General features: G+C 46.9%; 1 protein-coding gene across 1 annotated transcript; it reads right to left on the bottom strand.

Annotated features, from left to right (window-relative positions):
* Window positions 1-311: 311 nt before the first annotated feature.
* Window positions 312-3793, bottom strand: LOC100304332 (F-box family protein). The gene is made up of 7 exons (NM_001165771.1): window positions 3064-3793; window positions 2352-2474; window positions 2146-2250; window positions 1610-2009; window positions 1380-1509; window positions 959-1253; window positions 312-829 (listed from the first exon to the last, which is right to left on the bottom strand). The coding sequence occupies exons 1-7, from the start codon at window positions 3685-3687 to the stop codon at window positions 560-562; spliced, it is 1947 nt and encodes a 648-aa protein (NP_001159243.1). The 5' UTR covers window positions 3688-3793; the 3' UTR covers window positions 312-559.
* Window positions 3794-15112: the final 11319 nt, after the last annotated feature.

Genomic DNA, 15112 nt, shown 5'->3' with positions numbered 1-15112 from the left:
GACTGCCGCGCGCGCGCCAACCGCCGACGACAACGACGACGACGTACACCATGTGCCAGCCGAATGCATGCATGGCATTCAACAACGGCCACTGGTAGACTGCTGGTAGGTAGAGGCGGCTAGAGGAAAGTCCAATGTCCATGGCTCGGTTCGGTCATGATTCATGAATATGCCTGCTCCTGCTCTGCTGCCATGGCATGCATGGCGCAAACGTCTCTGCAGTCTGCAATGCATGCACCGATGCAGCCAGAGTGATCTATCTATAGTTTATTGGAATAGACCGTGCTGTGTCTGCTATCCACTCAAGAAATGAGCTTACAAGATGGGCAGTCATCATATTGCGGAAACTCCGAAAGTTTAGACAGTAATTGCACTGAAGGACAGGTGTTACTGTTACAGACAGACAGACTCGCATCGCAGCTACTCTTCTACGTACTGTCGCAAGAAAGGAAGCAGGGCACACCGCTAATGACCAGCGTCGTCTTCCCTCTGCTCTCTCAATGATGCATGTCTCAGTCTCCTTGATTGGCCAGAGGCCCGCTCAAGCTCATGCTCATGCTCATCCCTTGTAGACCAGCGGCTTGTCGACCCAGCGGACGCGGCAGCCGCAGGCCTGCAGCGTCAGGAGCAGCTCGGTGGAGAGCACGGACCTCAGCCCGCCCAGCAGCTTCAGCTTCTTCAGCCTCCCACACGCGGCCCGCAGCGCCATCTCGAACCCTTCGATGGAGACCCAGGAGAGGTGCACCATCTTCACGTCCTGGAGGCACCTCAGCGACCCCAGCAGATGGCACAGCCCCAGCCCAGTCACTTGGCAGTAGGACACAGTAAGCTGCATGCATGCCAAACACACACACACACACACACACACACACATGCAATGTTCATATTCCTGACGCTTTTCACAAGCTATACAAAAGCGGTGAGATCATGCAAGCTGTCGATCGGCTCCTTTTATTACCTGTCTAAGGTTCTGGGAGTATCTTGAGAGAGCCCACAGGCCGGCATCATCCACGGAGTAACAGCGTTTGAGGTCCAGCTCTACCAGGCTACTGCAACCCACGGCGATGGACGTGATCCCGACGCCCGTGACGCGCACCAGGCACCTCAGCTCTAGGTTCGCCAGCTCTTCCAGACCGCCTACGTGCTTCAGACCGCCGTCCGTGATTTGGGTGCAGTAGCATAGGTTCAGCATCCTCATCTTCTTGCACCCGCTCGCTACGGCTGCCAGCCCGTCATCAGTTACAGCGCTGCAGCTGCGTGGGAAACAGAACGATAGAACAGGAGGTGCATGCGCCGGCCTTAGTTAGTTTTAGAGACCAAATGGTTAACAGTAGTAATCATTTCTAGACCATATATAGATGTAATAAAACGATGGTTACCGGTATAGGTCGAGCTCTACAAGCTTTCCGCAGTTTGCACTGATGTAAACAAGGCCTTCGTCGGAAATGCTAGAGCATAGGCCAAGCTTCAAGATCAGCAGTTCCGAGCAACTTGCCAACTGCTGCAAAGCTGAGAATGTGGGGGTTTCAAATGATGAGCTCAAAATTTAGGAATGAACCTTTCTTACAAAAAAAATTTTAAAAAGGTGGCACTGCTGTTTTTCAGTTACCTGCGTCATTAATACGACAATCGGTGAGGTCAATCTCCTTAAGGTCGGAACAGAGAGTTGCGATCGACTCTAGTCCCTTCTCGCTTACGAAAGGGCAGGATTCAAGCCGAAGGCATTCAATCTTTCTACAGTTCTCGGCGATTGCAGCAAGGGCAGCATTTGTAAGAAGATGGCAGCACGTCACGTCGATAGTCCTTAAGTCGCGGCAACGAGCAACTAGCGAAACGATACCATCATCCGTAACGCCATTGCATTTGCTAAGCCCAATCTCGACCAGATTCTTGCAGGTAGAACCAATTGCCTGGAGATTCGAGGCGAAGATTTCGAGGCCGTCGAGTCTTAAAACAGTCAAGGTTTCTCCTATTGTTGATAACTTGCTCAGAACACAAGCCTCTATCTCCTGCAAGTGCGGCCGTACGTAAAAAAAGGTGAACAACCAGCGGAAATTGCGGATTTTTACTCTGCTTAGATGATGATGATATCATGGATGTGTATCGTTTGTTCTGAAAAGGGCGAAGAGAAGGAACTCTGCTCACATGCAAACTGTGTGCGACATTTATTTTCCGGAGAGATCTTTGACCATCCATGAGTGAAGCTAAGCCCAAAGAAGACACATGGTGGCACCTGGCTACATCAATACTCTGAAAAAAGGGTGAGGTTGAAAATCTAGTGAGCACAGAGGCACATTCACAATAGGGGACAGGGGTTCATGCAAGATCTGCATCCTTGCAAGGTGTTATACCTGCAGCGAGCTGCACATACTTAGCATCTGTAGGCCATCATCGTCTACAAACAAGCAGCTGACCATTGCTATGTCCTCTAGCTTCTCAAGGGTGGAGAGTGATCTAAGGGATTCATTGGTCACCTGGGGAACAAGGCATAAAAAATTTGAGCATTCTTGGCTATGAACAAGAAACAATCAGAACCGTCGAGCCACATTAAGTACGTACTATATACAATGTAGGCAGATAGAGGGGTGTACACATGTTGTGCATTCAAATGGGCGAGTGAACCCTACCCTTGTAAGTGAAATTTAGTCTACATATACACAAAATTTGACCAACTAACCCAATGTCAAGGGGCTAAGAAATTGGGATCCCAGAGCTTCTGATCACGCAGTAACCAAGATAAAACATTCTTGGTTACTGCTGTTGTTGTAAGAAACAACCAATGTTAACCCGACAATTTACCAGCAAGGAAGAAAGCTCAAAATGCATCAAATATTTATGAGGGGACCAGTATAAACACTAAGAAGAACATTTTTTTTATTGAAACAGACTCCTACAACCAATTTCTACTGGGCATCATTGAACAGTACCGGTTCTGGAGGAAGTCAGGTGTTCAGGTCACAATCAGTATCATTTAGAGCAATCTCAGTTTGTTTGGTTTTTTTTTTCCTCAGCCTAACTGACGCTACTAACTAAATTTGAGAATGAGGCGCCACGCCACCCTACCTTGAGGTAGGAGATATCGAGGCTGCGCAGTTGGGGGCACTTCTTGGCGAGCAGGTCGACGCCGATGTCGGAGATCTCGCGGCACCACTTGAGGCTGAGGCTCTGGAGGCCCGGGCATCCGACGGCGACCTTGGCGAGCCCGACGTCGGTGACGCCGAGGCACTTGTCCATGACGAGGTCCCTGAGCCCGGCGGCGGCGGCGAGCGCGGCCATCTCCCTGTCGCCGGCGGCGACGCAGTGCGAGAGGTCGACGGCCTCGAGGCTCGGGCACGCCGCCACGAGCGCGTCGAGGCCGCGCCAGCCGACGCCGCTGGCCCGCGCGAGGCGCACCCGGCGGACGGGCAGCGGCTCCTCGGGCAGCGCGGCGGCGAGGGAGGCGTCGTCGAGCCCCGCGCACGCGGAGAGGTCGAGCGAGGACAGCGCCGGGAAGGCGCGCAGCGCCCGCGGCAGCGCGTCCCGGCGCAGCACCCGCGCGGCGCGGCGGGACGCGGCCTCGGCGCGCGCGAAGGCGCGGCTGGCGAGGCGGCACGACTTGCGGTCCCGCGGGTCGCGCACGGCCGCCAGCGCGTGGGCCAGCAGGTCCAGCGAGAGGGACTCCACGCCGGCGCCGGTGTCGTGGCTCATCGCGACGGGATCGGCGGCGGCGGCGGCGTAGGAGAAGAGTGGTTGGTTGGCGGCGGTAGCGGCGTCTAGGACACTATCGGGTCGGGTGGTGGATGGAGAGAGACTGAGAGAATGGGAGGGGAAACAGGAGTTGGTGGTGGAACTGGATCCGAAGCAGGAAAACAGCAAGTGTCACTGGGGTAACTGACAGATGGGCCCTCGTGTGGTGGTGCTCAAGCTGCAGGTGGGCCCTACCCCACATGTCAAGGTCGCGATAGGCGAAGAGAGAGGGGCGCATCGCGGAGACTTTCCGTACGGTCCGCCAGTGGGACCTACAAAAAATGGACATGGCCGGCCGTACGTATCCAAGGACGGGCGTACCTGGCCTGTTGCTGACTTCTGGATCTCGATCTCTCCATCTCAACGAAAAGATGAGAGAAAAAAAAGGGAAAAAGAGTCGATGCATGACGTGTCCCCAGGACGACCTCACCTCACCTACGGCAAATGCGAAAGTTCAAGGTTGTTCATAGCCTGTACATCTATTATTTGACAAATTTATGACCAAGTGTACTACCTGTACATCTATTCTTTTCTTCCTCCTTGATGTCAATGGAGAATTCTCTATGGAGGGGGATAACCTCTCGTTCGTATTCTCGTCCTTGTGAATGCTCACACAATTTTTTTCTCTCTTTTATCATCGTTCTCGTATAGAAAATTTATCTCTATAGAGAACTTGTCCTTGTTAGGGAAATTAGTACAATACACGTGTTACGATGATGTATAAATTATTCGATAAAATCTTAGAGTGCAACAATTATATAAAAATGATATTCGCGTGGGATATATGACTATCGATATAGATGTTGTTTATTGTCGCAAGTATTAACGATGATGAAGGAGCTACCACACCGTGAGCGAGCACATGAATCCACACCCCCAGCTCCGGAAATTTAGAGCTAACCATCAGACCACACGTATCTTAGTGTTTAGAAATAAACGACAATTATATTTGCATAAATATCTTAATACTTATTTATATGACATATAAAATTCGTAGCAAAGCACAGTCAACTAGCTAGTAAAATTAATATGAATGACCAAATATTTCCATCATCTTACAAGATGTCTTATCATAACACCGGGCTATATTAATCTTTATATAGTGTACTGCAACAAACCATCTTCAGAAGTCCTCGGTGGCCAGTCTGTCAGTTTTCAGTTGTTTGGACCTGTGGTTAACAAATTTCAAGGCTAATTAATTTCTTCTTCACTTAGATATCTCCGCGCAGCTGCGAAACACTAGCTAGCTAGCGGGGGTTTGTCAGATGTTGCCCAGTTCTCATCCTTCGGTTCTCTTCTGTGTGCGCGCGCTTAGAAACAGCCATGCATGCCACATAGAATTTCTGTGATCAATTAATCATAGTACGTACATAATATAGATATATGTAAATGATACTCTATGAATGCCGTTTAATTCCTAGCTCGGCGCCGAGCTAGGTGCCACGATGGAAGCCATGTCAGCAAGCTCGACGCTAAGACATGAGGAGCCGAGCCGTGTAAGCTCGGCGCCAAAGCCCATGACGTCGAGCTTTGAGTCTAGATCTAGAAATACTTCGTCCAGAGGTCTAAAACGTAAATATTTTTCGAAAAATATGCTAAAAGCAAAAAAATCGGTCGTTAGGACGTAACTGCCACGCCTAGTGCCCAGGTCACCACCGCCATGCCTAGCACCAAGCCACCGCTCACCCGCACCCAGCACCAAGTCGTCGCGATCCTAGTGACCACTGTACATGTGAACATATAAAGCTACCATGATCATGGAGGTAGCAGGTGCGGAGACACCTGTCAAGGTTTCTTCGCCTCTAGTCATTTGTTATGCAAATTCAAATACAGGTAAAAGTAGCATCGTATAAGGTGCAGATTGATTTGTACTAATGAGGTTGCTTCTGAAAATTAACAGGGTAATTCCTTGGTATACTTGTCTGCAGGCTTTTGGAAAGTTGAGGCCTGTTTGTGCGCAATAGTATACTAACCATTGAAGATTATTACTCTCATCTCTTTTAGGTACATTCTTCTGAAACTCAGTTTATGAAATGGAATGAGTTCAGTTTCAATATAGCAGAATAGCAGGCAAGCCCAGACTTCATTCAGGTAACATCTTTCATGGTCTCTTCTCAATCATTTATAGTGTCATTCCAAGTTTTAATGGCTTGTACTGCGCTTTGAGTTTTGAGTGCTTCGTGGTGGGCTTAGTTGCATGAGGGGTTCTTAGCTTTGAGATTAATTACCAATGCACCTTTTGAGAGCTCAAAAGATGGTCTTCGCATTGAGTTAGTAAGTTAGAATTTTGTGAAAATTTGCACATTTAGTAAAGTTATTATTTGTTGATTTTTTTTAAAAAAAACTTGAGTCGGTGAGGGTAAAATAGCCCTTGGCATCATATATATAGAGATGACCTTCTCGTAGTATTGTACATAAAAAATTTGTTACGGTACACCCTATATAAAAAAATCTAGGTCCGTCACTTCCGGAGAGGGGTATGAGCGACAGGGGAGGGTATATAAAATTAATATGAATGACCAAATATTTCCATCATCTTACAAGAGATGTCTTGTCATAACACCGGGCTATATTAATCTTTATATATAGTGTACTGCAAACACACCATCTTCAGAAGTCCTGTGTCCATCGATGGCCATCAGTCTGTCAGGTTTCAGTTGTTATTTGGAGCTGTGGTTAATACATTTCAACGCTAATTAATTAGATATCTCCGCGCAGCTGCGAAACACTAGCTAGCTAGCTGGGTTTGTAAGATGTTGCCCAGTTCTCATCCTTCGGTTCTCTTCTGTGTGCGCGCGCTTAGAAACAGTCATGCATGCCACTTAGAATTTCTGTGATCAATTAATCATATATATAGTACGTACATATATAATTTCTGTGATACTCTATGGGCGTGTTTGGTTCGGCTTTTTTCTGACAAGCTTTTATGAAAAGCTGGCTGTGGAGAAAAGCTGGCTGTTGGGAAAAGCTGGTGGGTAGAATTTAGGTGTTTGGTTCGCCAGCTGTACAGAAAAGCTGTTCGTGAGAATCTATGTGTTTGGATAATCAGATTCTGAAATTGCAGATTGTGTTCGAAAATCGATCCAATGAAACCCGTAATGAAGAAAAGGTCATTACTATTAATTAGTTGAGTTGATTACATCTTAATTACCGTTACATTGACATACTAACCTACGACACTAATGCATTAGCAATTGCATCTCGAAAAGCACTCATGTCTAACTCATCAGATGTGCTACTACTACTCTCACATAAAGGTACATCATGACTTATGCTATTAGGTCCTACTACATCAAAGTCTCTATCGTGTAGAGCACTCTCTCTAATGAAGTTATGCAACGTCATACAAGCAATAATTATCTTGGATTGTTTGGTAAGCGAAAATGAAGGGAGACTTAATAGAACCCTCCACTTCATTTTAAGCACCCCAAACGATCGCTCTATTACATCGCGTAGCGAAGAGTGTGCATAGTTGAATACTTCTTTGCTCCCAATAGTCCTTGGCATCATATATATAGTCCTTGGCTCCCAATAGTCCTTCGCTCTAATGAAGTTATTATTTGTTGATTTTTTAAAAAAACTTGACTCGGTGAGGGTAAAATAGCCCTTGGCATCATATATATAGAGATGACCTTCTCGTAGTATTGTATATAAAAACTTGTTACGACACACCCTATATTAAAAATCTAGGTCCGTCACTGTCGAAGAGGGGTAGGAGCGACGGGGGAGGGTATATAAAATTAATATGAATGACCAAATATTTCCGATCCATCATCTTACAAGAGATGTCTTGACATAACACCAGGCTATATTAATCTTTATATATATTGTACTGCAACATACCATCTTCAGAAGTCATGTGTCCATCGATGGCTAGAGATGGTAATGGGTACCCACGACCCGATACCCGATGCCCGATGGGTATTTACTCCATTAGGGTATGTATGTGGGCTAAATATTCTACCTGTGGGTCTGTTATTGGGCAAAAATCTTCACCCAATGGATAAACGGGTATTAGAACGTTCTGCCTTCACCCATGCCCTGCGTAGGGCGTAGAGGCAAGAGCTAGGTCCAAAACATGAACATCGTTGGCCGAAGGGCAGTGTTAATGTCTCTCTGGACAACTTGATGAGTGAAGCGAGAGGTTCCGGTGGGCGATGAGGAAGCGGCCGGAAGCCTAGCTCAGGTTCTCCTGCTTCTCGTGCCTTCCTCCCCGGTCTTCTCGTTTTTCTGCAATGGATTTCTCTCTCCTGGACTTTCGGCCAGGCCTGGCCTTCGCGGACTCCCTCTGGGATGCCCTGGAAGCTTCGGTTTGTCCTGCTCGCCCCTGTTTGCGGTCGTCCTTCTGGTTGGTGGTCTCCTTTGGTAGATGCATCTTCAAGTTGAATTCGGTCTCGGTCGGTCATCTTCTCCAGGCTGCCCTTGGTGGGCTCGCCGCGGATTTTGAAGTGCTTCAGCTGGCTGACCGGGTTTTTCGGTTTTCGGTTTCTTCGATGGCGGTGGGTTTTCACATTTATAACTTGGGTTCCATTGAGCGTAAGGAATTCAGAGCCTTCTTCAACCTCTGGAATCGTGGTGGACCTAATTGGAAGCATGAATTCAGGCTTTTTTGGATGAGGAAGCTGCCTCCTGGTTGAAGGTCCGGGGCAGGAAAAATCCTTCTTATGCGGACGTGGTTAAGCTCCCTCTCACCGGTGCCAATGCTGTTCTGATTCGAAATTCTACCAGGTCGCCTGGTGGTGCTCAGCATGCTGCTCGGGCTGGTTCTTCGGTTTTCATTCGTTTGGGCCCTCCTTTCACTAATCATGCCCAGGCTCATTGTAGCTGGCGGTCTCGTGCTAGGCCTCGGCTTCGCCCCAGAGTCTCCGTGTTCAACCGTTTACTCCCTCAGGCTTCGGGACCTTCTTCTGAAGGAAGAACTGGACTTCCTCGGTTCTTGGACCCTAATCATTCTGGTATTGCACTTGGTGGCAGATTCCCTAACCGTTCTAAATTTCAAATTTCGAACTCCAGCCAGTCTCGTCCCTCCAACCTGCAATGGCGTCCCGTGCGTGCTCGCGGGCCTGTTGGGCTGCCGGGCTCAAAGACTTTACGCTGTCATTTCTGTAAGGGCCGGGGGCACTTGGATTTTTTCTGTCCTAGAAAGATTACTTCATTCGGTTCTCCTCTGACTTCGTTCCCTGCCTTTGGGAGTCGGGCCCTTTTGGTGGGAAACCAAATTTCTCCTGATCACAGTACCTGGTTTCGCTCACCGGTTGCGTCTCTGATCGGTGGACCGCCCATATTCAGTTGCTTCGAGGAGTTCGCCCGAGAAGTATTAAAAAAATCTGAATCGGCACCCCTTCAGTCCCTGACGCTTTCTTTGGGCGTCACTTCAACAAAACCCCAACCTGCTTCGTCTTCGTCTGCTGGTTGTCGATCCTCGCTTCCTGCTCCGATGGCGTTTAGGCGCGTTGATCCCGAACCCTTTCTCCCGCCGGGCTTCAGCGCTACAGTGGTCCTTCACCGGGAAATTATGGCGAGGTCAGTTTCTCGGCGTCTTCCGCCATTGCATGAGGACTGGGCTATTATCAACATTCAACCTTTACCTGGCCATGAGATTACTTTCCCGGCGGTGAGGGATGTGGTTAGAGAATACCTTGTGGAACACCGACGGCTTGGGGTGCGTGATATCCAGCGGTCACACCTGGGTCAGGTTTTGGTTTAGTTTATCAGCATTCTTGAAAGAGACAACCTTGTTCTGCTCGGTCCGCAACAGTATCTTGATGCTTCCTTCACTGTTCTGCGGCATAATGATGCTTGGAACCATAGAGCCCTTTATTTTAATCGGGAATGCTGGCTTATGTTGTTGGGATTCCCTCTGGACTACCGTTCTTCAGAGCACTTGCAGGTGGCTATTGGCTCCTTTGGCAGATTGATCTTGTGGGAAGAGGACAGACGCAATATTTATAGGACTTTGCTCAGGGTGCGGGTCACGTCTCTAGAGGAGGTCTCGCAGTTCATTGTTTTTTCAGATGCTGATGGCTTTATTGGGGATTCGTGGACGGTACAGTGTGAGATCATCCAGCAAACTTTGTTGGGAGGTCAGCCTCAAGATGAGGACCCGGTGCCAGTGGCCCCGGCGGATGGTCAGCAGCTTCCTTTTGAGTTTTTTGGTTTGGGTCAACCTGTGCCGGCGGTGGGTTGGGATCTTAATTTCCCACCAGAAGACAACATTCAAGCTCAGCCTGCAGACAACATTCAAGGTGACTGGGACCAATGGATTGTTAATGTTCCTCCTGTTCAGCAGCCTCAGCAGCCCCATCCGGACCAGCCACCTGAAGAGCAGCAAGTCAGCAACCCCCATTCGGACCTATCCTCGGATAGTTCTTCTGGTCACATTCATGGTGCCCTGCTGCAGAATGGGCAGATTCAGAATGGGCAGATTCCTGAGTATCTGGTGGCTGTGGGGCCGGTGCCCAACTTTAATGCCCCTGCTGACCTCCCTATGATTGGGCCCCAGGAGGTTGATGGCCCACCTATGCAGGATGTCCCTCTTGTGTCTGGGGATATAGCTATTCCTGATGCCCAGCCGGTGGAACCTAATGTTAATGGACACAACAACGTGAGGTTGAACTTTATGTTTTCGCATGACTGGCAATCGGATCCTGTTTTGCTGAGCCACTTAGAAAGGAAAAGGAATGCCCAGTTTTACAGGATCTGGGAGAGATATTTTGCTCCGGCTGGCAGCTCGATGACCTCGGTGCAGGTTCCCAAGAAGTGGGCGCCCTTTTTCTTATCCAACTTGATGCACGAAGATTCCTTTAGTTGGTCAAAAAAATTCCTATCTTCAGATATTCCTTCAGCTTTGTTGGAGCCAGAGACCGTGACACTCCCTGTTGTCGTCCCCAGGAAGTGTCCTGATGACAAGTTTCTTGATTCGGTCATTTCTGAGGAATCTGCTGACGACACCTCTGTCCCCTCGGACCCGACCTCCTCCACGCCAAAATTTGCCGTTGTGGAATCTGACCTGAGGAGAAGCAAGAGGCTTCGTGATGCCCGGGCTGGATTCAGGCAGGGCTCTTGCCAAAAGAAGAACTGTTTGATGTGTCAGCACAAGTGTGAGGGTCCCCCCTCACTTTCAGCTAAAACTATCAGGCGCTTAGGCGAGCGCTTTTGTAATCTGTCAGAAGAGGAATTGGCTGACAAAGCCCTGAAGAAAAAGAAGAATCCGCCTGGCTGTGTTGGCTCCAACAAGTCAGGCAAAAAAGATAAGGGGGACAAGAAACAAGACTCTTCAGATGATGACAACTGATATGTTAATTCTGCTTCGGGTGGGGGTATTTTGCAGGTCTCAACTTCGCCAGGCTTTTTGGCTGTCTCGGCCCTGGCGTTTCTATCTGCTTATTGTGTTCACGAACTTGGTGGTTTCTGGCTGTGCTCTGTTTCGTCTTAACAGATACACTTTTGCCCTCCCAGTGATTGGGTTTGGGTCCTTTCCCATCGACGAACTTGACCCTTTTGACGAATAGTCGCAATGCTATTAATTATTCCGACTGGTCTGTTTTAAGTTTTAATGTCTGAGGTATTAACGCGGTGGTTAAGGGGAATGGTATTCATTGTGTGATTAGGGAATCCAATTGCGATATCATCAGCTTGCAGGAGACGAAGAAGGAATCTTTTGATAGGGCAGACCTAAGAAGGTTCTGTCCCAATTCTTTTGATGAGTTTGCTTTTGTCCCTTCGATAGGAAACTCAGGGGGTTTCATTACTGTTTGGAATAGTTCGAAGCTGGATGGCAGTGTTATCTTCCAAAACGAGTATGCTCTTTCGGTTGAATTTTCTGCTATTTCGTCGGAGGAATCTTGGATTATCACCAACGTTTATGCGCCCTGTTCCCCAACTGGGAAGATTGAATTCCTTCACTGGTTTTCCAATATTAATATGCCCTCGGAAAAGCGCTGGTTGATTGTTGGGGACTTTAACCTTACGCGTAGGCCTGAAAATAGAAATACCGCTGGGGGTGACATTAACTTGATGCTGAGTTTTAACGAGGCAATCAGCCAGCTCGACCTGTTAGAAATCCCTCTCCATGGCCTCTCCTTTACTTGGTCGAACAAACAAAGGGAGCCCCTTCTTCAGAGACTCGATTGGTTTTTCATGTCGCAAGAATGGTCGGTCTGCTACCCTGACACTCTCGCAACAACGCTGCCTAGGGATATTTCTGATCATGTGCCCTGCCTGATTTCTTTCAAGTCAAAGGTCCCTAAGCCCAAGATCTTTAGATTTGAAAACTTCTGGTTGCAGTTTAATGAGTTCATGGCAGTTTTTCAAAATTCGTGGACGGGTCTGCCAAGCCTTTTAGACAAAGCGAAGAATTTAACAGCAAAATTCAAGTTCACCAGAAAGATTCTAAAAGAGTGGCAGCGGTCACTGCCAAAAATTGACAAAACTGTGAGACAAATTAAGTTGATTATTGAATTCATTGATATTATTGAAGAGCATCGTGACCTTTTGATTGAAGAATGGAATTTCCGTGAGTTATTGCAACACAAGGCTGCTGAGTTGCTTCAGCTTCAAAAAATTTATTGGAAGCAACGGGCCTCTATCAAATGGGTTACGGATGGAGATATCTGCTCCAGATTCTTTCATGCTCATGCAACGGTAAGGCATGGCCGCAATACAATTGCGTTGCTCTCAGATGACAGTGGCTCAATCTTTACAGAGCATGATCTCAAAGCTAACCTGCTTTGGAATGTGTTCAAACGTCGCTTGGGATCCTCCGATTTTGTGGATAATGTCTTTGACCTTCCTAGTTTGTTGCTCTGCCGCAGTGACTTGCATTGGTTAGATGAGCCTTTTTCAAAGCAAGAAATTGATAGTATTGTGGCGGCCCTTCCTTCTGATAAATCCCCGGGACCTGATGGGTTTAATACCAACTTTATCAAAAAATGCTGGCCGATTATTTCCCAGGACTTCTATGACTTATGTGACCAATTTTACCACGGGGATATTTGTCTTCGAAGCATCAATGGTTCTTATATTGTCTTGATTCCGAAGAAGGATAATGCTAGAGTAGTGGGCGATTTCAGACCAATTTCGCTTCTGAATAATAGTATCAAAATCATCACTAAGCTGCTGGCTAACCGGTTACAGACAGTGATGACTTTCCTTGTTCACAAAAATCAATATGGCTTCATCAAAGGAAGAACCATTCAGGACTGTCTGGCCTGGGCATTTGAATATATTCATCTTTGTCATATTTCAAAAAAAGAGATTATTGTGCTCAAATTGGACTTTGAAAAGGCTTTTGATTCTCTTGAGCATGAGTTCATTCTTCAGGTAATGTTGCACAGAGGCTTTGGGCCCAGATGGATGAGCTGGATTAGGGATATTCTTCGGTCTAGCACGTCATCAGTTCTTCTTAATGGTGTTCCTGGGAAAACCTTTCACTGCAAGCGTGGGGTTAGGCAGGGAGATCCCCTCTCGCCTCTTCTTTTTGTTCTCGCGGCGGATCTGTTACAGAGCATCATCAATAAAGCGTGACAGCAAGACCTGCTCAAGTTACCCTTGGCCGAGAATTGTGGTCAAGATTTTCCGATAGTCCAATATGCGGATGACACACTACTGATAATGGAAGCTTGCCCTAGACAACTATTTTTTCTCAGAGCCGTTCTGAACTCTTTTGCAACTTCGACGGGGTTGAAGGTGAATTACAACAAATCAAGTATGTACCCCATCAATGTCAGTCCTGCTAAAATGGCGATCCTTGCAGGAACCCTCAACTGTCAGATAGGTTCAATGCCCTTTACCTATCTTGGTTTCCGCTTGGTATATCAAAGCCTAAAATCTGCCACTTTTTACCGCTCATTCATAGGATTCAAAAGAGATTATCATGCACCTCTGCCCTCCTCTCCCAGGCTGGCAGGCTTGAGCTTGTTAACTCGGTATTCTCAGCTCTCCCGACCTTTTTGATGTGCACACTGAAAATTCCGGTTACCACGGTAAAGAAGATTGATTCTTATCGGAAACACTGTCTTTGGAGAGGAAACGACGTCAATTCAAAGAAACCTGCTCTAGCTGCTTGGAGTATGATTACACAGACTAAAAAAATGGGGGTCTGGGAGTGGTAAGATTAGAGACTCACAATAAAGCCTTGCTTCTGAAGTTTTTGCACAAGTTTTTCAACAATCATGATATTCCCTGGGTTAACCTGGTTTGGAGCAACTATTACAGGACAGCCAGGTTACCTGGTTGCTCAAAAATTGGCTCCTTTTGGTGAAAAAGCTTGCTTACTCTTGTCCAAGATTACAAGGGACTGGCTGCCCCAACTATCGGGGATGGAAGAACCATTCTTTTCTGGGAAGATATGTGGAATACGGGCATCCCGGCTAATCAATATCCAGAGTTATTTTCCTTCGCTTGCAACAGCAAACTTACCATCAAAGAAGCTCTCCAAAAGGAACATCTTATTGAAATTTTTCAGCTACCTCTGTCGGTGAAAGCTTATGAACAATTTCTAGACTTAGACGCAACCTGGGGCCAAATCATGGTGGCCAACACAAATGATGCTTGGAAACTCATTTGGGGTGCAGATAACTTCTCTACAAAAAAAACTTATAGACATTTGATGGGTCAGGCTCAGGTTCACCAGATCTTCAGATCGCTTTGGAGAAATAAGTGTCAACCAAAACATAAGGTCTTTTTTTGGCTTTGGCTAAAGAACAGACTCAATACAAGAGATATGCTGAAGAGGAAAAACATGAACCTTGAGTCTTACACCTGTGAGAACTGCATCTGGCAAAAGGAGGAAACCCTTTATCATCTTTTCCTCAAATGTAATTTCGCAAAGGCTTGCTGGACTTCTATTGGTATGACGCCCCCAAGAATTGCTAATCCTGTGGACGCTGCAGTAAATCTAATGCAACAGCTCAATGTTCCATTCTCTATGGAAATTGTCATTCTCATGACCTGGAGCATTTGGAAATGCCGTAATGCATGACTTTTTCAGAATAAAGCCCCAACAGTGCAACATTGTAAAAATGAGTTTGCAAAGGATTTACATCTGGTCATGCTTAGAGCTAAAGGTCGTTTCGATTCGACAATACCTGAATGGCTTCAGCATTGGCAGTAGATCTCGTCAAATTTTTCCTTTTCCCTTTTTGTAATCTTATAATCTGTAATCTACTTTCATGTATGCTTCTAACTCTGTCGTTTTAAAATTTTAATAAAATTTCAGTAGGGGCTTGCCCCTCCTGTCCTATCAAAAAAACCCGTGGGTATAAAATACCCAATATAAAGTTAGCCCAAGCATGAACTTGGACTTTAGTCATCCATCTTTTTTACTATTTAACAACCTTTTATATCATAATTTCATAAAAGGCTTAACGACAACTTAATGATCATG

Source organism: Zea mays, chromosome 4 (genome assembly GCF_902167145.1).
Source record: "Zea mays cultivar B73 chromosome 4, Zm-B73-REFERENCE-NAM-5.0, whole genome shotgun sequence".
NCBI classification, from domain to species: domain Eukaryota; kingdom Viridiplantae; phylum Streptophyta; class Magnoliopsida; order Poales; family Poaceae; genus Zea; species Zea mays.
This window is presented reverse-complemented; position numbering and strand designations above follow the sequence as displayed.